At 32.9% G+C, this 25,174-nt stretch overlaps 1 protein-coding gene across 1 annotated transcript in view; it reads right to left on the bottom strand.

The window, feature by feature from the left end:
* LOC127702304 (mitochondrial-processing peptidase subunit beta-like) overlaps positions 1 to 16,221 on the bottom strand; it is a 30,827-nt gene extending 14,606 nt beyond the window's left edge. The window contains exons 1-6 of the mRNA XM_052206443.1: positions 16,118 to 16,221; positions 13,318 to 13,461; positions 11,229 to 11,315; positions 7,760 to 7,889; positions 7,084 to 7,175; positions 1,839 to 1,945 (exon numbers count right to left, since the gene is read on the bottom strand). Of these exons, the coding sequence (XP_052062403.1) occupies positions 1,839 to 1,945; positions 7,084 to 7,175; positions 7,760 to 7,889; positions 11,229 to 11,315; positions 13,318 to 13,461; positions 16,118 to 16,183 (626 nt within the window). The 5' untranslated portion in view covers positions 16,184 to 16,221. The remainder of the gene's footprint in view (positions 1 to 1,838; positions 1,946 to 7,083; positions 7,176 to 7,759; positions 7,890 to 11,228; positions 11,316 to 13,317; positions 13,462 to 16,117) is intronic.
* Between the last annotated feature and the right edge of the window lie 8,953 nt (positions 16,222 to 25,174).

The following is a 25,174-nucleotide window of genomic DNA, read 5'->3' as shown; positions in this document are numbered from 1 at the left end:
CCAGGATAGTATAAGAAAGTTATTAAAATTTTAAAAACTTTAACCACAGAGTGAATGTGTTGTTTCCTGGCAGAAAATCTAAGTCCATTTAAAAGTAAAATAAGGAAAAAATGGATTTTTTTTTTTTTACAAAATTTACTTCTGGATACTATCTTATGATCATAAACAAGCTTCTGTCCAAGTTTGGTAGAAACCCAGGATAGTTTAAGAAAGTTATTAAAATTTTAAAAACTTTAACCACAGAGTGAATGTGTTGTTTCCTGGCAGAAAATCTAAGTCCATTTAAAAGTAAAATAAGGAAAAAATGGATTTTTTTTTTTTACAAAATTTACTTCTGGATACTATCTTATGATCATTAACAAGCTTCTGTCCAAGTTTGGTAGGAACCAAGGATAGTTTAAGAAAGTTATTAAAATTTTAAAAACTTTAACCACAGAGTGAATGTAGTATTTCCCCACAGAAAAACTAAGTCCATTTATAAGTTAAATACGGAAAAAATGGAATTTTATTTTTACAAAATGTACTTCTGGATACTATCTTATGATCATAAACAAGCTTCTGTCTAAGTTTGGTAAAAATCCAGGATAGTTATAGAAAGTTATTAAAATTTCAAAAACTTTAACCACAGAGTGAATATTTGTGGACTCCGCCGACGACAACGACGACGACGGAATGTAGGATCGCTATGTCTCGCTTTTTCGACTAAAGTCGAAGGCTCGACAAAAAGGCAGTAAATTATCTTTTTTTTTTTAATATGATTTGCTTAGTAAAAACTATATTTGTCTCTCCTATTTATTTTAAACTAAATCTATTTCGTATTTTACGTTTTAGAGTCTATAAATTCATATACTTTCACACATGCGCAGTATATCATAAACAGTAAAGGAAGCACTTGTTTGACTCGTGAAATCTTTTCTGAACGTTCTGAATAAAGTTCTATCTTTTTAATTGAAATTGAACGTTTTATACCAAAGATCATGAAAATACGATCATTTGACGAAACTGTGACAAACGAACTGCAAATTGTGATCGTTTTAGAAATATTGAAATTAAAAAGCGAACTGTCCGGGGGAAAACAATTTTGTTCAAATGACGAAACTACGACAAACGAACTGCAAATTGTGGTGGTTGGCCTTGAGAAATATTAAAATTAAAATGCCAACTGACTGATTTTACTGGGGAAAATTATTATGGTGGTCAATTATGAGGTTTATTAATAATTAACGGATTAGTGACCCATCCGATGGCGATAAGTGGATTAACTGTAATCACAACTTTATAACACCTGTTGTAAATGTTAATTAGCTGAGGGTCATAAACTTGCCAGAAACATGAAGACAGGAAGAAAGGGCATTTTTTGAGACAATGGCGTCACCCAAAGAAGGGAAAAAAGGGCATGGCGTCATTTAAATAGGGCATTTGTCAGCGAAAGGGTTAACAAAAATATACATCTCTATGATAGCATGATCCAATCGCTTTATCCTATGTCCATGTTCAGTGAACCATGAAACTTGTCATACAAATCAAAAACGTTCGCCTAACAATGAATATGTGTACTCAGTTTTTTTAAGCTGATGTTACCAAAACTTCAAGGTAAACTACATTCTTATACTGCATGGGAGAGAGGTGCTGGTATATGCAATTTTTTTATCAGTCTCCAAATAAAAAAAGTGTCAAATGTGCAGTATCAAACAATGGGACAAAATACACACACTTTTGATAAAATATACATTTAAAACTTACAAGAAATTTAAAAATATTTACAGCATGTACTGAAATTTCATTAATTTTTTTCAAAATTTGAAAAAAAGAGTGATAGCATAATTAAAGTTACTCACATGATATTTTCTGTTGGTCCTAGAATAGTTCTTCCTAATGGTGTACCTTGATAGGCCACAGCATGTAGATGATCAAATACAACTTCCTGTAGATTGGTGTCTACTTCCTGCAATTACAAACACAAATAAACTGAAAATGTGTCCATCGGACACAGATGATGCCCTGCTTTCATCTAACGTTATTAACGGACATAACTCAAAAATGGTAAAAGAGACGTAACCCAAATAATTCAAAGAATCATAAAATAGGAAGTAGGTGTCTAACACATTACAATTTATCGCTGCCATGCTGCTGACTAAATATGAAGTCATTCTGTTCAGAAGTACTTTAGAAATGTGTGATGAAAATTTAAAGTTTATTCATTATAGAAAAATTTATCAGCAAATAGGAAATTGGTGTCTGACAGAACTGAAAAGTTCAAACACTTTTTAACTCATCACTGTCAAGCTGCTGACCAAATACGAAGTCATTCTGTTAAATAGGACTGAAAAATGTGTGGTAGAAATATTTTTTTGGATAAACTGAAGAACAGACAAAATATTTCCGTACTCCTAACAATAAAATTTTATATTTAAATTTATTTATTAAAATTGTATTTATATTGTGTCATAGATCAAATTTATTTGTTCACTTGTTTTTGTTATTATGTCTTTTTGAATGAGTTAAGCCATTTCAATTGATATTTTATAGTGTGTCTTTTTATGTTGTAATGTTACACAACTGTTTCAGGTTAGGGTGTATGTTGATGCCTGTTAAAGCTTTTAAATCCGCTGCATTTGTATGCACCTGTTCTAAGTCAGGAGCCTGTTGTTCAGTGGTTGTTTGTTGATGTGGTTCATAAGTGTTTCTTGTTTCTCGTTTTTTATATAGATTAGACCGTTGGTTTTCCTGTTTGATTTGTTTTACACTAGCATTTTTGGGCACTTTATAGCTTGCTGTTCGGTGTGAGCCAAGGCTCCATGTTGAAGGCCGTATTTTAACCTATAATTGTTTACTTTTTTCACATTGTGACTTGGATGGAGAGTTAACTCATTGGCACTCATACCACATCTTCTTATTTATATGTGAATGCATTATAACCAACACTCCTAGAATGGGGGTAACATAATGTAAAGGAAGCAAAGTGATAATTAGCATGAAACAAAAAATACTTATAAAAAATGCAAAAGCATGGTAAAAAAAAAATGGTTTGGGTTCAGTGCAGTCCTGTGTCTCATCTGCGATTGCTGCTGTCAGTGTCAAAGTGTAATATTGATTGCCAAAAAACATTTATCACAAAGAAACTTATGTTCATATTTCATAAAATTCGACGGTTTGACAACATAATTGGTGTCTAAAAAACTTTAATCTAAGACTGTATTCAAAGGTTAAATGCAAAAAACTATGTCAATTTATAAGTTAAATACAGAAAAATGAAAACAATTTTTTTTTTTAAATTTGCTTTGGATATTGTCTTTTGATAAAAAAGAGTCAACGTTATGTAAAATTCCATGATAGTTTGACAAAGTTATTGATGTCTAAAAAACTTTAACCTTACTGGTTACTACGAATTATGCAAAAAAATACTGAGCCAAATAAATTATTTCAGTAAAATATGGTACAATGAAGAAAAAATAGTTTACAAAATTTGCTCTTGATAGTCTATTTTGATCACCAAGAAGCTCCTTCCATGCTTCCTAATATTCCATAATGGTTTGACAAAGTTGTTGATGTCTAAAAAATAATTTAACCACAGACTATACCTAAATGTTGACAAGACTCACATGCCAATAACAGAATGCTGAATAGCTATGTCTCACTTCTGCAACTTTCTTTGAAGGCCCAACAAAAATTGAAATGCTTAATTAAGCATTAATTAGAAAGAAAGGTGATACCAATAATTTTAATTGATAACAAATTTATCATACCTGCATTTCTCTAAGAATAACTCCACGTTCTCTTTCTATCTCCTGTTCTCCTAATGTACTGTTTTGTAAGATAACAGACTACTTACCTGCATTTCTCTAAGAATAACTCCACGTTCTCTTTCTATCTCCTGTTCTCCCAATGTACTGATTGTAAGATAACAGACTACTTACCTGCATTTCTCTAAGGATAACTCCACGTTCTCTTTCTATCTCCTGTTCTAATGTACTGTTTTGTAAGATAACAGACTACTTACCTGCATTTCTCTAAGAATAACTCCACGTTCTCTTTCTATCTCCTGTTCTCCTAATGTACTGTTTTGTAAGATAACAGACTACTTACCTGCATTTCTCTAAGAATAACTCCATGTTCTCTTTCTATCTCCTGTTCTAATGTACTGTTTTGTAAGATAACAGACTACTTACTTGCATTTCTCTAAGAATAACTCCACGTTCTCTTTCTATCTCCTGTTCTCCTAATGTACTGTTTTGTAAGATATCAGACTACTTACTTGCATTTCTCTAAGAATAACTCCACGTTCTCTTTCTATCTCCTGTTCTCCCAATGTACTGTTTTGTAAGATAACAGACTACTTACCAGCATTTCTCTAAGAATAACTCCACGTTCTCTTTCTATCTCCTGTTCTCCTAATGTACTGTTTTGTAAGATAACAGACTACTTACCTGCATTTCTCTAAGAATAACTCCACGTTCTCTTTCTATCTCCTGTTCTCCTAATGTACTGTTTTGTAAGATATCAGACTACTTACCTGCATTTCTCTAAGAATGTTCTCTTTCTATCTCCTGTTCTCCTAATGTACTGTTTTGTAAGATAACAGACTACTTACCTGCATTTCTCTAAGAATAACTCCACGTTCTCTTTCTATCTCCTGTTCTCCCAATGTACTGTTTTGTAAGATATCAGACTACTTACCTGCATTTCTCTAATAATAACTCCACGTTCTCTTTCTATCTCCTGTTCTCCCAATGTACTGTTTTGTAAGATATCAGACTACTTACCTGCATTTCTCAAAGAATAACTCCATGTTCTCCTTCTATCTCCTGTTCTCCCAATGTACTGTTTTGTAAGATAACAGACTACTCACCTGCATTTCTCTAAGAATAACTCCATGTTCTCTTTCTATCTCCTGTTCTCCTAATGTACTGTTTTGTAAGATAACAGACTACTTACCTGCATTTCTCTAATAATAACTCCACGTTCTCTTTCTATCTCCTGTTCTCCCAATGTACTGTTTTGTAAGATATCAGACTACTTACCTGCATTTCTCAAAGAATAACTCCATGTTCTCCTTCTATCTCCTGTTCTCCTAATGTACTGTTTTGTTAGATAACAGACTACTCACCTGCATTTCTCTAAGAATAACTCCATGTTCTCTTTCTATCTCCTGTTCTCCTAATGTACTGTTTTGTAAGATAACAGACTACTTACTTGCATTTCTCTAAGAATAACTCCACGTTCTCTTTCTATCTCCTGTTCTCCTAATGTACTGTTTTGTAAGATAACAGACTACTTACCTGCATTTCTCTAAGAATAACTCCACGTTCTCTTTCTATCTCCTGTTCTCCCAATGTACTGTTTTGTAAGATATCAGACTACTTACCTGCATTTCTCTAATAATAACTCCACGTTCTCTTTCTATCTCCTGTTCTCCCAATGTACTGTTTTGTAAGATATCAGACTACTTACCTGCATTTCTCAAAGAATAACTCCATGTTCTCCTTCTATCTCCTGTTCTCCCAATGTACTGTTTTGTAAGATAACAGACTACTCACCTGCATTTCTCTAAGAATAACTCCATGTTCTCTTTCTATCTCCTGTTCTCCTAATGTACTGTTTTGTAAGATAACAGACTACTTACCTGCATTTCTCTAATAATAACTCCACGTTCTCTTTCTATCTCCTGTTCTCCCAATGTACTGTTTTGTAAGATATCAGACTACTTACCTGCATTTCTCAAAGAATAACTCCATGTTCTCCTTCTATCTCCTGTTCTCCTAATGTACTGTTTTGTTAGATAACAGACTACTCACCTGCATTTCTCTAAGAATAACTCCATGTTCTCTTTCTATCTCCTGTTCTCCTAATGTACTGTTTTGTAAGATAACAGACTACTTACTTGCATTTCTCTAAGAATAACTCCACGTTCTCTTTCTATCTCCTGTTCTCCTAATGTACTGTTTTGTAAGATAACAGACTACTTACCTGCATTTCTCTAAGAATAACTCCACGTTCTCTTTCTATCTCCTGTTCTCCCAATGTACTGTTTTGTAAGATAACAGACTACTTACTTGCATTTCTCTAAGAATAACTACTTACTTGCATTTCTCTAAGAATAACTCCACGTTCTCTTTCTATCTCCTGTTCTCCCAATGTACTGTTTTGTAAGATATCAGACTACTTACCTGCATTTCTCAAAGAATAACTCCACGTTCTCCTTCTTTCTCCTGTTCTCCCAATGTACTGTTTTGTAAGATAACAGACTACTTACTTGCATTTCTCTAAGAATAACTCCACGTTCTCTTTCTATCTCCTGTTCTCCCAATGTACTGTTTTGTAAGATAACAGACTACTTACTTGCATTTCTCTAAGAATAACTACTTACTTGCATTTCTCTAAGAATAACTCCACGTTCTCTTTCTATCTCCTGTTCTCCCAATGTACTGTTTTGTAAGATAACAGACTACTTACTTGCATTTCTCTAAGAATAACTACTTTCTTGCATTTCTCTAAGAATAACTCCACGTTCTCTTTCTATCTCCTGTTCTCCCAATGTACTGTTTTGTAAGATAACAGACTACTTACTTGCATTTCTCTAAGAATAACTCCACGTTCTCTTTCTATCTCCTGTTCTCTTAATGTACTGTTTTGTAAGATAACAGACTACTTACCTGCATTTCTCTAAGAATAACTCCACGTTCTCTTTCTATCTCCTGTTCTCCCAATGTACTGTTTTGTGAGATAACAGACTACTTACTTGCATTTCTCTAAGAATAACTCCACATTCTCTTTCTATCTCCTGTTCTCCTAATGTACTGTTTTGTAAGATAACAGACTACTTACTTGCATTTCTCTAAGAATAACTCCATGTTCTCTTTCTATCTCCTGTTCTCCTAATGTACTGTTTTGTAAGATATCAGACTACTTACTTGCATTTCTCTAAGAATAACTCCACGTTCTCTTTCTATCTCCTGTTCTCCTAATGTACTGTTTTGTTAGATAACAGACTACTTACCTGCATTTCTCTAAGAATAACTCCATGTTCTCTTTCTATCTCCTGTTCTCCTAATGTACTGTTTTGTAAGATAACAGACTACTTACTTGCATTTCTCTAAGAATAACTCCACGTTCTCTTTCTATCTCCTGTTCTCCCAATGTACTGTTTTGTAAGATATCAGACAATATATCCATAGCTGTAACAAATCATTAAAAACATGTGAGACTGTCTTGGTCATGTCCAAATTATCTATCAAGGTACTAGAAAATCATACTTGAAGAACTGAAGCCACTCAGCGCTATGCTTGTTATTCTTATTTGACTCTTTAAGGTTCTTAAGCAATAATATCTTATTAAACTTTCATTAAGAATATTTTCAAACAATGTTTGGCGAATGTGGACATATTCTTAAAAAGACATCATTAAAATGACCTCAAAATCAAAATAAAAAATCCTTTCACACAAATGTGATTTATCCCTTACAGCTTGGTTAAGATCTGATTAATAGTTCTAAAGGTTTTTTTCCTGATTTAAAACTTATTCCTACATTTCAGTTTACTAACAGGCACTGTGACCTTGACCTTTGAGGCACTGACCAAAAAATTGAAAGGGGTATCTTTTACCTTTGGGCAATTTTAAGCTAAGTTTGGTGAAATTTCTGTATACCAATTGCTGCTGTGGTCTTTATATGGAAGAGAATGTAAATATAAATTACTCATCACTTTATATTTATATAACACTTCATCATGACACCCTATTTAACTTTTATACTCATACAAACCTTTATTTACATCTTTGGAGAATGATTTAGCATAATACACAGTCTGTTCTCTTGAGGTATATGCATTTAAATGTGCACCCATATTTTCTACTTCCAGCTCTAAATCTGTCTGTGATCTTTTCTTTGTTCCCTGGAATAGATTATATGCAAAATTGTATGAAGAATCTTTATTGAGCAACCTCACATACCCCAAGCATCCCACATAATTAATATGAGATATTTTTACAAGCATACTCCCAAAAATGGTCTTCTATTTCAGATTATTTCTGATTAACCAACAAAAAATGGGAATCTTCATACAAATTTGATGAGGATTGAGTAAATAGAAATCAAAGGTCCTATGCCCATGACAAATTTTTACAAGCCCAACATATCTAAATAAAATGCTTCGCTGGGGCGCAGCTTGATACGACCGCAGAGGTTGAATCCTGAACAGTTGGGGCAAGTATGGACACAACATTCAAGCTTGATACAGCTCTGAATTTGGATTGTTATTAAATATTTGACACAGCATAGGTTTCTGACACAGAAAGAATGTGGTCTTAGAACTTGAATTTTTCTTAATTTACCTATTATGGTCCAATGTCCAAAATCAAAATACATGGTTAGATTCAGCATATCAAAGAACCCCATATATTCAATTTTTGTTAAAATCAAACAAAGTTTAATTTTGGACCCCAACTTGGACAAACTTGAAAACTGGGCCCATAATCAAAAATCTAAACACATGTTTAGATTCAGCATATCAAAGAACCCTAAGAATTCAATTTTTGCTAAAATCAAACTAAGTATAATTTTGGACCCTTTGGACCTTAATGTAGACCAATTTAAAAAACGGGACTTAAAATTAAAAATCTAAATACACGGTTAGATTTGGAATATCAAAGAACCCCAATAATTCAATTTTTGATGAAATCAAACAAAGTTTAATTTTGGACCCTTTTGACCTCAATATGAACCAATTTGATAGCGGGGCCCACAAATAAAAAATCTAAATTCATGGTTAGATTCAGCATATCAAAGAACCCCATATATTCAATTTTTGTTGAAATCAAAAAAAGTTTAATTTTGGACCCCAACTTGGACCAACTTGAAAACTGGGCCCATAATCAAAAATCTAAACACATGTTTAGATTCAGCATATCAAAGAACCCTAAGAATTCAATTTTTGTTAAAATCAAACTAAGTTTAATTTTGGACCCTTTGGACCTCAATGAAGACCAATTTAAAAAACGGGACCCAAATTAAAAATCTAAAAACACGGTTAGATTTGGCATAGTAAAGAACCCCAATAATTCAATTTCTGATGAAATCAAACAAAGTTTAATTTTGGACCCTTTTGACCTCAATATGAACCAATTTGATAGCGGGGCCTACAAATAAAAAATCTAAATACATGGTTAGATTCAGCATATCAATGAACCTCATATATTCAATTTTTGTTGAAATCAAACAAAGTTAATTTTGGACCCCAATTTGGACCAACTTGAAAACTGGGCCCATAATCAAAAATCTAAATACATGTTTAGATTCAGCATATCAAAGAACCCCATATATTCAATTTTTGTTGAAATCAAACAAAGTTTAAATACTGGACCCTATCTTGAAAACTGGGCCCATAATCAAAAATCTAAATACATGTTTAGATTCAGCATATCAAAGAACCCCAAGAATTCAATTTTTGCTAAAATCAAACTAAGTTTAATTTTGGACCCTTTGGACCTTAATGTAGACCAATTTAAAAAACAGGACCCAAAATTAAAAATCTAAATACACGGTTAGATTTGGAATATCAAAGAACCCCAATAATTCAAATTCAGATGAAATCAAACAAAGTTTAATTTTGGACTCTTTTGACCTCAATATGAACCAATTTGATAACAGGGTCCACAAATAAAAAATCTAAATACATGGTTAGATTCAGCATATCAAAGAACCCCATATATTCAATTTTTGTTGAAATCAAACAAAGTTTAATTTTGGACCCCAATTTGGACCAACTTGAAAACTGGGCCAGAAATCAAAAATCTAAATACATGTTTAGATTCAGCATATCAAAGAACCTCATATATTCAATTTTTGCTAAAATCAAACAAAGTTTAATTTTGGACCCTTTGGACCTTCATATGGATTTTTTTGTATAAAAAAAAGATGCAACATTTGCAGATATTTTTACCGGTCTTCCTTTATAGATATGCATTTCTTTAAACATAATTTAAAAGCAGTGTAAAGGAAGTAACCAAAACGTTGTATTTGGATTACCTCCCTTCCACTGTTTTAAATTATCTTTATTGTTCATTAACCATTACTTTATACATAATTTAAAAGCAGTGTAAGGGAGATAATTTCAATGATGTATTTGATTTATCTCCCTTACACTGCTTTAAATTATGTTTTGTACTAAAGTATTTGTCCATTAACCAGGACAACCTTGTTTTTCCCCCTTTTTTGCCCCTAATTCCTAAACGGTTTGAGCCATAACCCCCCAAAGCAAATCCTAACCATCCCTTTGTGGTATGGAAACTTGTAGTATAATTTCAGAGAGATCCATACACCGTTCCACAGTTATTGTCTGGAAACTAGAAAATGCTTATTTTTGGCCCCTTTTTGGCCCCTAATTCCTTAACTGTTGGCACCATAACCCCCAAAATCAATCCCAACCTTCCTTTAATGGTATTTAACCTTATGGTCAAATTTCAAAAAGATCCATTCACTTAAACTAAAGTTAGAGTGCGAAAACCAATGTGTCTTCGGGTGACGACGACGGACGACGACGACGACGCCAACGTCATACCAATATACGACCACAAAATTTTTTTGCGGTCATATAAAAACTAGTATCCATTTCAGAATGTTTTTTATTGGACTCATTTACGGTTTTGTTGAGTGGAAAGCAGCTTATTTCATCCAAATTTGAAAAAATCTGAGAAAACTGACAGTACTATCATGTTGACAACTAAGTGGTGAGACGGGATGGACGTGACAAAAACATTATACTCTTTGCTGTCTGCAACTTTGTACCTATATATGGGGCACAAAAAATTGAAAAAATGAAAATTATCAAACAACAGGCATTTTCAAAGGAACAGCATGCAAATTCCAATATCCATATACCTGCTCATATTTATGATAAAATTTCTGTAACCTATGAGGAATGAAATAATAAATTCAATATTACATCTTCTACTCATAAATTTGAAATGTCCACATTATACTGTTGTTTTTTTTCATTTTGAAAGGTTGAGGTGGCTATATATCTTTTATATGCATTATCTATAACTTAAATACTTTATCCACTTGTCAAAATTTTTCAGGAAACCAAGCCGGTTTGAAGAGTTATTTTTTAAAGATATATAAGCATCTGTTCCATTTTAATTTTTATACTTTATATCACATCCTTTATGAAAACTGCAGGATTGAGGTCTACAGGTTGACCAAAAGTTAGCACTGAAACTACTGTAAAACTTACCTTGAATGCCATGTGTTCCAGAAAATGAGCTGTTCCATTGTTTTTTGCAGTTTCAAACCTACTTCCAGCATCAATCCACAGGCCAACCTAAAATCAGTAGATGCAGGCAAAAGCTAAAGACTGTTTTCTATTTATAAATATAAGATATATATATATATATATGCTGATTTGAACAAAATAAAATATTATAATACCCCCTCCTTTTTCTTCATAGACCATCACATGATGTCCCAGAACATGTGCAACATCCCTGTACCTTTCTTTCAATGTCATATCAATATATTTTGTTAAATTATTGATTTCGAAACAACCAAGGTACTTTACTTGGTCAAAATTTCACAGGGATAAAAAGCCAGTACAAATTTGAGTAATAGAGGTACCTCTAGAATTATTCTATCCAATAAATATTTTAAATCAATCTTATTTAAAAATACTTCTATCAACCTTGAAACCACTTGTTTTAGATCTTGATTCATTCACTTAAACACAATTCTAAATAATCTTTACTTAAAATCAGAAAACCCTTCCCTACATATATTTCATTTAGAAACTCATCATGAAACCTGATGATGGTAAATTAGAGTTACCTCCCATTATCAAGAACCTTTGCACTATATTCCCAAATGAAAAGATCTATTTAGTTCCAAAAACAACAAACTAATAAAAAGATCTGGTTTGTTACAAAAAAAAGAATGAACCAAAAACTTAACAAAAGATCTTGTTTGTTCCAAAATCAACAAACTAACAAACAAAAACATAACAAAAAGATCTTGCTTGTTCCAAATTCAACTTAACACTTTAATCATCATCAATTTGTTCATCCTATGTACAAAGTTCAAATAAAAACAAACATTGAATTTGAGATGATAGATAAACATTCGACTGGAGTTATCAGAGCGAAAAGTTTAGAAAACAATAGTGATAATCATGATGATAAATTGTAATGCTGTATCAGTATGTATAAATACTTGCCAGTGCTTCAGATTTTATATTTTTCCATTTAAGTATTTTAAGATTGAGAAGACCCTCTTTAATTATAGTATAATGTATAAACATATGTCAGTTTATTTACTGAAGGTTGTGGTTCTCCCTGGCTTTCTCTACCATAAAGTCTGACTGCCACAAAATAGCACAACAATGGTGAAAGGGGCGTTAAACACCAATCAATCAATCAATATACATATGTCCTTGTTTTGAACCTAAGATGTCGGTTATCTGTGACATAAATCTGAAATGCCCATATCTGTCCAAGGTTTACATTCTAAAGTGCCCTTTTTCAATCTAGGACCCTGCCCTTTTCGAAACCTAGCTAGAAAACTAGCACTAAGCAGGAATGGTAAAATATTTATGGTTTAAATTTTCCATTTTAGTTTAAATCATTGACATGATTGAAACCAATTTCAATGGAACTCTAACTTCCTAAGTAGACCAGCAGCCTGTATTAATTGAATATGTGTATTATTCTAAACAAAAATTTCAGTTGTACATGGTTTTAGTTTAGACCAATTTTTCTGTATTTAATAAACAAAAATTAATATTGATTAATTCAATAATTAGTGAAGTTTAATGCCACTTTCAACACACTTGGCTTTATCATGCCCCTCCCCTGAATTTATTGTTTGACGAAGCTGGAGTACCCGGACAGAAAAAAAACGACCTTTGACACGAAAACTGGAAATCCTAGTAAATAAACACATTTTGAGAAAAAGGGAGGTTTCCAAATTACAATATCAGTGTTGACAGGATAGTGATCATTACACTATAAACAAGGAATTATTTGGATCTGGAATAATTTTGAATTCTGGAAAATTGATGATTAATTTATGATGAAAACTAACCCAACTAAATAGGGTTAGCCATGCGTGCATGGCTAAGGGGGGTTAGTTAGTTCATACTGAAATGATAGTGAAATTAAAATTAACCTTAGCCATGCGCGCATGGCTAACCCTATTTAGTTGGGTTAGTTTTCATCATACATTTCTAATCAATTTTCCAGAATTCATATTTATTCCAGATTCAAATAGTTCCTTGTTTATAGTTGAACAATCTAGACCAGAAGGCCACAGAGGCCCCATAAATAAGAACTTACAGTACAAGTAGGTATCCCAGAGTCCTCTGTTGCCACTCTAACACCATTGTCTAAAGTTGTAACTCTAGTTTCTGGTAAATTCTCTATAGTACTTTCATATGTTGCTGCTTTTGCTGATTGACATCTTGTTATTCTTGTCCCAGTCTACAAAAATGCAACATAACATTATGGTTGTACAAATCTGTTCATTTTTCAATTTATTAATCATCTTTTGTAGTTTTATATCTAGATATTATATTAAGTATATAAACCGTATTTCACAGTTTTATATATATATAGATATTTACACAGAATTTGCATAACTAAACGAATGAATGAGATCTTGGTAAATCATGTAACTTTAACATGTAGTGTTTTTGATATAACCAGTTTTTTTATTGAAAATAATATAGGAAACTTAGTTACACACTTTTCCTTATGTAATATTTGAGCATGTATTGTTGTACAATTATCCTGACATACAGATCTATAAATACAGAGTACTGTCCATTTTAATATGTTCATCTATAAATACAGAGTACTGTCCATTTTAATATGTTCATCTATAAATACAGAGTACTGTCCATTTTAATATGTTCATCTATAAATACAGAGTACTGTCCATTTTAATATGTTCAATATTATACTTAATGGGTGTTACTAACATTCCTTAAATTCACAAAGAGAAGTCAGTTTCTTCACATTAAAATGATTATTGAAAATTATGATGGAATAATAAAAAAAGATCATTGATAATAAGTGTTGACACAGAGATATGTCTTGCCTTTTTGTAATTTTGGTAGTATACTGCAAATATTGAATCCAAATGGCAAAATTAAACATGTAAACTATGCAAAACATTCAAAGTCAGTGAACCATGACTAATGTGCAGAACCAAATAACCTCCATGGTGTTGACCCTGCTGCCACTGCCAGAAACAACATACCTGAGTCTCCCTTTTTGACTCTGTCTAGGCCAGACAAAAATTAAAACCACAACTGGAACTTAACAATTTACAATTTTTTACAACCCCAATTTTTTTAAGGCTGACATTTTGAAATTCTTCAGCCTTATCAAGACAGACAGACATGTACACCTTACAATAACTATATACACCAAATACAGACGAACCTCGTCGTCTCGAACTCGGTTGTGTCGAAAACTAGGATGAGTCTTAAGTAATTTCTTGGTCTGGTAAAATTCCTGTTTGATCAATGCATATTTACCTGTGATGAGTCGAACTCGGTTGATTCGAGGATACTCGGTTTAGTCGAGTAAACTTTATAGTCCCGTCGATGTAAAATTAATGTAAATTGACCCCAGAAATTTCTTAACATGCAGACTTAATGATTACTATTCAAATTGGATATATTTCTTATGCAACCTAATCATTTTCAAAAGAGATTAAAGCTGTGTAAACATACTTGTTTGTATAACAGTTAAAATAACATGTTTATGGTGACCGGTAATTAACACCTTAGTTGATTGTCCAAGCGGAACTTTATTGTGTTGAACATATTTTACCTGACATAAAAACGAAATGAATTTAAATGACCCAAGCCAAGTTTAAATGAATCAATCGACAGAATAACAAGAATGTTTCCATAGTACACGGATGCCCCACTCGCAACATCCTTTTTCTATGTTCAGTGGACCGTGAAATTGGAGTCAAAACTCTAATTCAGCATTAAAATTAGAAAGATCATATCATAGGGAACATGTGTACTAAGTTTCAAGTTGATTGGACTTCAACTTCATCAAAAACTACCTTGACCAAAAACTTTAACCTGAAGCGTGACAGATTGACGGACGAACGAACGAGACCGAAAATCATAATGCCCCTCTACTATGGTAGGTGGGGCATAAATATTATAAATAAAAAGATTGACAATTATGATCAATTTATAATAATTGAATGCAAAGCAATAAAAGAAATATACAAATAGCAATAGACATTCTGATGAGAAATATAAATTTATAAATGTTTTTATAAGGTTGCTAGAAATGTGAAATTTTGATTGTTGCACGACTTTATTCAGATGTTTTATATGACTTTATGCATGATGTGTTTTTATTTGTTTTGCATACTTTTTAATATTCGATAAAAAGCTCATCATAACTTATGTTTGTATCTTTTATACTATGCTGAATCTAAGTAAAGTTTTCTATCTCAGTATCTATCGATAATCTAATAATTTAATTTTGGATGTAACACGTCTTCTGATTGGCTGACGTTGTTTTGTTTATTAGCTCATAGACATAATTTTGTCATGTGACCGTGATGTCATCAACGTTTTTTCATGGTTTACTCAGGTTTAAAATGGAATTTAGAATTAAATTATAAGAAATGACTGAAATATTTTTTCTGTCTACTCGAAATAACATAAAAAATGTGGTGCACTTTAAAATAAACCGCTACACAGGTTATTCAGTGTGCACCACATTTTTGATGTTATTTCTTCATAGACAGAAAAAATATTACAGTCATTCCTTAATTAATGTGGTGAAATTAGAGCCAGAGGCAAGCAACTGTGCCTTACCTTTTACGATATATAACCCACATCTCCCCCCCCCCCCATTTTGGGAAATTGTCTCAATGTGCATTAATAAAAATATTAAAATAAATAAAAAGTGTTGAAATATAAATTGCTTATGACACAAGAAAATGTTAATTTGGTTTGTTATGCATTCATGTTTTTGACCTTCAACGTTCCAAGCAGTTTGTTTATTTTCAAAACATAGCTTCGTGTATGTAGCTGTTGATTTAGTGTTGTGTCTTCAGTATATTGATTTGATTGTCAGTTAATAAAGAGATATAGACCTTGAAAGGCTGCAACAAGAGCTTTGTTGGTCGGCTTGCGACAATTTTGAACACCCGAGCAGCCATGTTAAAAATTTGAAGGAAGTGGATATATAAGCATGCGTACAAATGTTTTAGTTGGAAAAAAAAGAAAAGCAGCACGTGAACATTTAAATTGTTAGTGTACTGTATCCAATAACCTTAGTATTACATACCTCGAAAGACTTAACAAAAATACAGAATTCCAACGGCAAGGAAATTCAAAACAGAATTCTAATTTGTAATCTTTTTCTAATTTTCTGTACGTTCTTAGTTTTTTACAATTAGGGTTAGTTTTCCAGAAATCTATATATCTTTCAGCTAATTTGTTCCCTTCAGGTATTTTTTTGAGAAAGTATTTTGATTTTCCCATAAATACATGATTGAACCCTATTTTTGAAAATCCATTATGTAAATTTAAACTACATTTATAGGCATTTCAGGCTGAAACCTGCTGTGATTTATTTTCGGGATTTTGGTCCTAAATGCCCTTCAGTCAACTTCATAAGTTATTTGTCCTTTAAAACATTTTTGATTGGAGCGTCACCGATGAGTTTTTGTAGACGCCTTGAAACGCGCGTCTGGCGTACAAAATTTTAATCCTGGCGATAAGTTTATTTACCACACTGCATTTATTTACGAATTGAAAGCTTCTTTTTTATAATTTTCTTGGGGTGTAAGCGGTGACCGACGCACATTGTGTATGTCAAAAGTGGAAGCACCCTATAAAATCATAAAAATAAGCAATCAATTCTTAAAATTACATTTGTATGTTACAACCATGAAATTAAGAGTTATATAAAGCTTTTCGTTTGTTTTTCTATGCATTGTTTTCCTTTGTTGTTTTTCTTGTTATATCAGTAATATTTATCATTCTAAACACACTCTTCAACATCAAACGTTTGAACCGCCTCAATGTTTTTTTTACATTAAAATTATAATAGAAATATGTATGCGCCTGTCCCAAGCCAGGAATCTCTAGCCTTTGTTAGTCTTGTGTGTGTGGTTTTTTTTTTCTATTTTGGTTCATTTTAAACTGAAATAAGGAGATGTGGTATGATTGCCAATGAGACACCTATCCACAAAAATTTAAATGAAGTGGATGTAAGCAATTATAGGCAATAGTACGGCCTTCAACAATGAGAAAACCCATACCGTATGGTCGGCTATAAAAAGCCCCGACGAGATAAATATGAAACAATTCAATTGAGAAAACTAACGGCCTAATTTATAACAAAACAGTTTACGAAAAACAAATATGACAGACATGAACCAACGACAACCACTGAACTACAGGCTCCTGACTTGGGACAGGCACGTAAAGAATGTGGAGGGGTTAAACATGTTTGGGAGTGCTCAACACCCCCCCCCCCCCACCCCCTAACCTGGGACAGTTGGAAAAGGCTTAACTCATCAGATAGATACAAATAGAAATACATATAACAAAAACACAAAGTGGACGTGAACGGGTACTTATACATCCCTAAAACAAAAAGACACTTAATACAGATCTGAGAGTACTCGCAGTTACTGGCAGCTAGTTCAAAGCCAATAACAACTAATGAAAAAAATCATGTAGCTAAGACTTAAATATCAATCAGTACACTGGCATCCAACTTCCAATGGATTTAGTGTAAAGACGTCATTAACAGTCAGAGAAAAACATGGACCTTGTGCAATGCCAAACTATAAGTATCGACAGATTGTAGTACCGTGAAAGTACATATGTGTAATTTTTAGTATGGTTTTAATTTACTCATAACAAAATCAATATTTACACCAATAAAATCAATATTCAAAAATTTAATTACAGTGTTGAATATGTTACCTTTTAGAATAAGTGTATTTAAAGGAATGATAGGTTTACCCGGATCGTATCTAAATTTCCGGGCTCGGTTTACAACATCACCGTCAAATCGTGCTATGCCGAAATAAATTTTCTGCAGGTACAGCCAAACTTGCAGACCAAATCTTTGTATCTATGAAAGAATTTAGTACAGGTTTTAAGTAATTTGTGGTAACGAAATCCCTGACTTAATAATTTACTAGTAATACATAGATTACGCTCATTAAAATCCAAAACGGCGCTACAAACACGAGCATAGCGAACGAGTTGGGATATATAAAAACCGTAAGACGGTGCCAAAGGAACATCACCGTCCAAAAAGGGAAAATTAACAATAGGGAAAGAAAAATCATCCCTTTTGTCGTAAATTTTTGTGTAGAGTTTCTGGTGTAATACTGAAATGTCTAAATCTAGGAAAGGACAGTTATTGCTGTTGATATAAGATTATTTAAAGTAAGTTCCTTTGGGTAAATTTCAGTAGTATAGTTAGAGAATCCTTATTATTTAAAGAAAAAATATCATCACGATAACGGTAAGTGTTGTTGAATCTATCAATTAAATGGAATTTAGACAGTTCTTTACTGAGTTTGGCCATAAACTGTGATTCGTAACAGTAAAGGAATAAGTCTGCTATTAAAGGGGCACAATTGGTGCCCATAGGAGTACCTACAACCTGTCGATAAACTTAATTGCCACACCTCCAGTAAGTATATCTAGCATATTTACCTTTCTCATTAGAGAAAAAGGCTTTATGTGAGTTGCAGCAAATAAATTTGCAACCTGATTTATCAAACTACCATTTAATTAGATAGGAAAACTTGTGTTTGATAAGATTGTGTGGAAGTGTAGTATAAAGAGTGGAAAAGTCAAAACTGTCAACCGAATCTCAAGGACCATCCAATGCAAGTGATTTATCTAAAACATCCAAAGAATTGTTTACACCGTCTAAAAATGATTAATTCCACTGTTTTCATATGTTTTATTACAAAAATTAACGATAAGTTCTTTGATAGTAGTTAAGGAACTCGTTAAAAGCACTGAAAGATTAGTAGTAGTAGAACACTTACTAGAGGCCGAGATGAAACGATATTTTACGGTTTTTTTTTGTGTAATTTAGGTAATCAATACATAGTGGGGACTTTCAAACATTCCGAGGAGGCCTTAAGCTGAGCTGTGGTAGTGACATGATTATTTACTATATGACTGTGGAGCGTACGGCCTTGAATGTAGTTGAATGTATAATTTCATTCTTAAGGACTTCCGTGTAGTATTTACGTCATACCACCACCACATTGTTGGCTGCTTTGTCGGCCGGTTCGAACACAAAATGCTTTGATAGTACTTGAATTTTGGTTTTAATCCTAGAAATGGGCGTATCACCTACTTATTTCTAAATTATTTTCGAAATGTAATATGCGAATATCAACAATATTCATACATTTATTTAAATAGAAATCAAGTGACTTTTTGTCAGATTTCTCCCGTTTAAACCATTTTTTACAATAGGACGAAAGAGCATCTTTAATAACCTGACGACACTTTTCCCAATTTATTTTCGACGGTGGACGATATTTTGGTCCTTTTTCAGAAAGTTTATAACCTCTCGGTCTTGAACGACGTTGAGGTCCCCTGTAATTACATGGCAATAGGGATCATATCTAAACTTCGGTGTTTCACAGTCTCATGTTGAAGGAGCATTATTTTCTATACTGACATCTGATGTAACTGACGTATAATTAAAAATTAAACTTCTACTGTTTTTTTATACGAATAAGAAATTATAGGTGGTTCAATGTTATCAAAATATGGAGGTATAATGTTTTGAACGGTAGAGTCATGAAAAATACTAGACAAATTAATAAAATCAATACCTCTATTAATGTATTTTATTTTTAGAAATGATTTTTATTATATTCAGGTTGGTCAATTTGAGAGAACAGTCTATGGTGACAAAAAGCTGTAATAATCCGTGTACACTCACATTTTGGACTGAAAAACGATATTGTATCACACTCGTTATAAATATTATATAATTTACTGATTGGCATTTTACCCAGTTTGCATACTAATTGATGTCTACCATTGATTTTTTAAATATAGATTAATAAATCATCAAGTGTAAAATAAGAATGATGTTTATTTCGTTGATTGCACTTAATGCGATTGCCATGAGACCTATGATTGTGTTGTCTTTTATCAACAATAGTCATGATTTCTATAGAGGAAGTTTTAGATATAGATATAAGAAGATGCATGTGGTATGAGTGCCAATGAGACAACTCTCCATCCAAGTCACAATTTGTAAAAGTAAACCATTATAGGTCAAAGTACGGCCTTCAACACGGAGCCTTGGCTCACACCGAACAGCAAGCTATAAAGGGCCCCAAAATGACTAATGTACAACCATTCAAGCAGGAGAACCAACGGTCTAATCTTTATAAAAAACGAGAAACGAGAAACACATATGAACCTCATCAACAAACGACAACAACTGAACAACAGGTATGTTCCCTTGGTCCATGATATTGTCATTTAGACATAGGGATACGCTGTCTGTAGTCATTTAATTCAAGACAGTTCGCAAATTTTTCGGGAATCTTCAAACTGTTTATGTGATTGTCCTGTTTGTTTAGTGAGCTGTTTGAAGTGGTTGGAATTTGATAAATTTAATATTGTGTTTGTGTTTTTCTAAATGTTGGTAAATTAAACTTTTGAATTTCTTAGGTCTGCGGAAGCGGTATAGATGTTCTTGTGTTCGTTTGAAAAATTCACGTCCAGTCTGCCCTGCATATTGAATACTACATTTCGTTTTTGTTCATGTTACAAGATATATTAGGCTTTTGGGTTTTCAAGTGATGTCATATGAAAAAGAGAGAGAAAAGGTTCTTCCATTCTCTGATGACCGATCAGTATTATCTGACATTTTCTGGCATTACACGGGAATATTTGTGGATATCCACGTGCGTTTTTGTTGAATAATCTAGTTGCAGATCGAGGCATTTCCTCCTTTAACATAATTGTGAAATGTGCTAAATTGTGAAGGTGAATTTCGATTAGCGGCAGTCGAAATTAAATTAGGAACGCTAAGGCAAGCCGTTCTCGTCAAAACTATGTTTAAACCATGTTTTCGAGAAAAAAAAAATACACACTGAGAATTAAAAAAATCACACTGAGCTTTAAGAACCTAAAATAACACACTGAGAAATCGAAATTACACACTGAGATTTTAAAATTACACACTGAGATTTAAAAAAAATGAAAAACACGCACTGAGAATTTAAAATTACACACTGAGATTTTAAAAAGACACACTGAGATGAAATAAATTGAAAAACACGCACTTAGAATTGTTTATTACACAATGAGATTTCAAAAATACACACTGAGATTAATATGCAAATTACTAATGAATATTCATGAGATGAATAATTCAACAGATTAATATCTTGGTCTCCCTAATGATACAACCAGCATTCGTATAAATTTCAAGACTTAACAATTTTTTTTGCTAACTCATATTCATAAGTTTGTTGCCTATAATTCAGATTATTACTAACAGTATATCGGGATTGTTTGCTTAAAACTGTTTAAGCATGGTCTCTTTTCAAAAGTCTTTCAACTGTTACCCTGATTTCGCAAGGCAATCTTTAATATTTTTGTTTATAAGCTATAATATGCACTTGGGAAAAAAATCACTGCATTGTTTGTATTTTTGCAGATTGTTCCAATGTTTTCTTATAATTTTAATAAAGTTTTTCACCATTTGGTTATATTTTGTAATGAGAGTTAGTCGGGTATTTTTCTTGTTCTATTGGTCTTTTTATAACATAGTTTTTCTATACGTTGTATTTTTAATGTTTTTTATAAATCATTTAGCGCAAAATTGAAGGACTAACGAGTTCTGTCCCCTAGTAGTTTTAAGCTTGTGATAGATTCAGATTAAGTAATAATATTTTATAATGCTAACAGAGACATATATACACATGTGTCTCTGATGCTAATTATTTATATGCGCATAAAAAGTGCGCACAAATCTCAGTGTGTAATTTTCCATTCTCAGTGTGTGTTTTTCATTTTTTGTAATCTCAGTGCGTTTTTATCAATCTCAGTGTGTAATTTTTAATTCTCAGTGTGTGTTTCTAGGTTTTTTAATCTCAGTGTGTTTTTTTTTTAATTCTCAGTTTGTCGAAAATGGTTTATACAGAATTTTGACGAGAACGGCTTGCCATAGAACGCGGTTTTTTAAGCACGTGGATATCCGAGGTGTGGAGAGATTTTTTGTTATTTTACCGTTTCTTAAAATCATGATATTATATTGTTTAAAAGTAGATAAGTAAAAGAGGCGAAAGTCAAAGCTTTGAATTAGGATCATAATTACGGGATGAGTAGACCTAAGGTAGTGCAGTCGAAGAATTCTAATAAAAGCTGTAGTTAACTGGCCCGAGAACACAGTTTGTATGTTTCGGAGTTTAATGAAGCGTCCATTTCGATGAACTAGCGAGTGCCGCAGATTTTCTCGCTTCGTTGAAGACCCATTGGTGGCCTAGCTTGGGCTGTTTTCTGCTCTTTGCTCTCGGTAACTGGACACTATTATTTATATATACGTTCTTCTATGAGGGTATGGATGGGGTTTACAGAGAAGAAAATAAAATGCGACAAACTATGTTACAGGGCCGTAACTACATTGAGGCAATTAAATGAGGCAAATGCCTCATGTTAAAAATTTCGAAGAAAAAAAATTATAACATGTATAAGTTGAAACAAAAGCTTGTCTTCATATCAAATTGTTTTCACGGCGAGTGTCTTGCAAGAAGCAGGTTCTGTTCACCCTCTGACGTCGTCCCCATGAGTGCCAATGAGACAACTATCCATCCAAGTCATAATGTGTAAAAAGTAAACAATTATAGGTCAGAGTACGGCCTTCAATACCGAGCCATTGCTGACACCGAACAGCAAGCTCATGATAAAGGGCCCCAAAAAGACTAGTGTAAAACAATTCAAACAGGAAAACCAACGGTCTGATCTATATAAAAAACGAGAAACGAGAAATACTTAAAAACCACACCAACAAACGACAACCACTGAAAACATGCTCCTGACTTAGGACAGGTGCATAAAAATGCAGCGGGTTTAAACGTTTTCACAGGCGCCAACCTTCACCCTAACCTGAAACAGTGGTACAACATTACAACATAAAAAGACGCACAATAAAATATCAATTGAAATGGTATGAATGTTTACTCGTTGGCTCTTTGTAGAGCGCACTAACCTGAATGTAGAAGAATTTATATGATTTTATTCTTAAGAACGTCTGTTTTGTATTAACGTCATACCTCCACCACATTATAATACGGTTGCTTCGTAACCGCTTTGTGTTTTCAGTTTAATTCTAGAATTAGGCGATAAGGATAAGCGTTATTTTTAAAGATAAAAGAAAAACGCTTAAAAATTTTAAAGAATAATAATAAGATTACATGCATGTTTCATTAGATCCCGTAATTTTGATTGGCTGACAAGAATCGCGAGGCACTAACAACTAAAATACAACAGTTATGACTGCGCGTGTTGTTCGTGACTGTGTTAAAATAATGCATACAAAACAAACGAAAAGCTTGATATAACACTTAATTTCGTGGTTGTATCATAAAAATGCAATTATAAGAATTGAATGCTTCTTTTGATATTTTTTTAGGGTTGTGAAAGTGTTGACAGTGCGCGCATTTTTAGTATGAAGCGCAAATGTGCTTAGGTCAACGCTTTTACACCCCAATAAAACTATCGAAAGAATTCTTATCAGAAAATAAGGACCCCCATCTAGACTCTCATAGATGCTGCGGTGTGTGTTTAAATAACTCCCATCTCGGTTTTTTTTAGGTTTTTCAAGTAATGTCACAGGAAAAGGAGAGCGAAAAGCTCACCTATCAACTGCTGATCTCACAGTATTTATTGATTTAGAATAAACAAAATTAATCTAACATTAATATATTGTTCGGGTGGGGGGAGAAGAAGGTGGGAGAAAGGAGAAGATGGGCAAGAGAAAGGAGGAGATGGTGGGAGAAAGGAGAAGACTATCTATCTGCCATTCACCTCAATTCTGAAGAAGCTGAGCTGTGAATGTTATGACCGTTATTAACACTTGTCGAAACAAAATACTGATGTGTTCAAGATTTAGAGACAATGGCTTGATGATATATTCAGGTTTACTGACTGACGTAATGCACGATCTTTTCGCCTTATTTATCTAATTCAATACAGTCTTCGCGCAAAAATAAATTTAGGAGTCGTCAATGGGGCCCCTAGCTGTTAAGTGAGAAAACAGAAGCGAAACATAACGAAACAAAACGAAATACAACGAAACGAATCAAAATTTGAATTTTAAGGAACGACTCTTCGAAAAGGAACGAAAATCTTTCTGACGAGAAATATCTGATTGACTAAAATGTTAAAAATGAATACGTTAGTCTGTAAATGACGTATCGTTAGTCTGTTGCACCCTTGAACTGTCAATGAAATGGACCTTGATTTAACTGCATGTTTATCGAAAAAAGTAAAATCACAAAAATACTGAACTCCGAGGAAAATTCAAAAAGGAAAGTCCGTAATCAAATGGCAAAATCAAAAGCTCAAACACATCAAACGAATGGATAACAACTGTCATATTCCTGACTTGGTACAGGCATTTTCTTATGTAGAAAATGGTGGATTGAACCTGCTTTTATAGCTAGCTAAACCTCTCACTTATATGACAGTCGCATCAAATTCCGTTACATTGCAAACGATGCGTGAACAAAACAAACAGACACAATAGGTAAAAAAAATTGTCAAAAATAGGGTACATCAGTCAACATTGTGATATCATCTTAATCACTATAAAAACAAACAAATGTAACAAAGAAGCACGAAAGGCATACATCAAATTTAACATCCTCATTTTGCTTTTATATTATACGATTTTATTTATCTATGTAAAACCCAACCATAAAGGATGGAATTAAGTCACTCATGCAAAAATATAGACCTTGAGAAATATTGACGTTATTATTAGATAGATGTTCTAACAGGTCCGATTAATGAAGGGTGACTGTTTTTTGTCTATTGCAAATTCTAATTGACCTTCAATCAAAATTTAACAACAGTCATTCATGCATAAACATTAGGTAATTGTGACTAAACGTTTAAAGGGATCCTTTTGA

This window comes from Mytilus californianus, unplaced genomic scaffold, assembly GCF_021869535.1.
Source record: "Mytilus californianus isolate M0D057914Y unplaced genomic scaffold, xbMytCali1.0.p SCAF_1, whole genome shotgun sequence".
Taxonomy (NCBI): domain Eukaryota; kingdom Metazoa; phylum Mollusca; class Bivalvia; order Mytilida; family Mytilidae; genus Mytilus; species Mytilus californianus.
The sequence above is the reverse complement of the archived record's forward strand: the minus strand, read 5'-3'. Positions and strand labels throughout refer to the sequence as shown.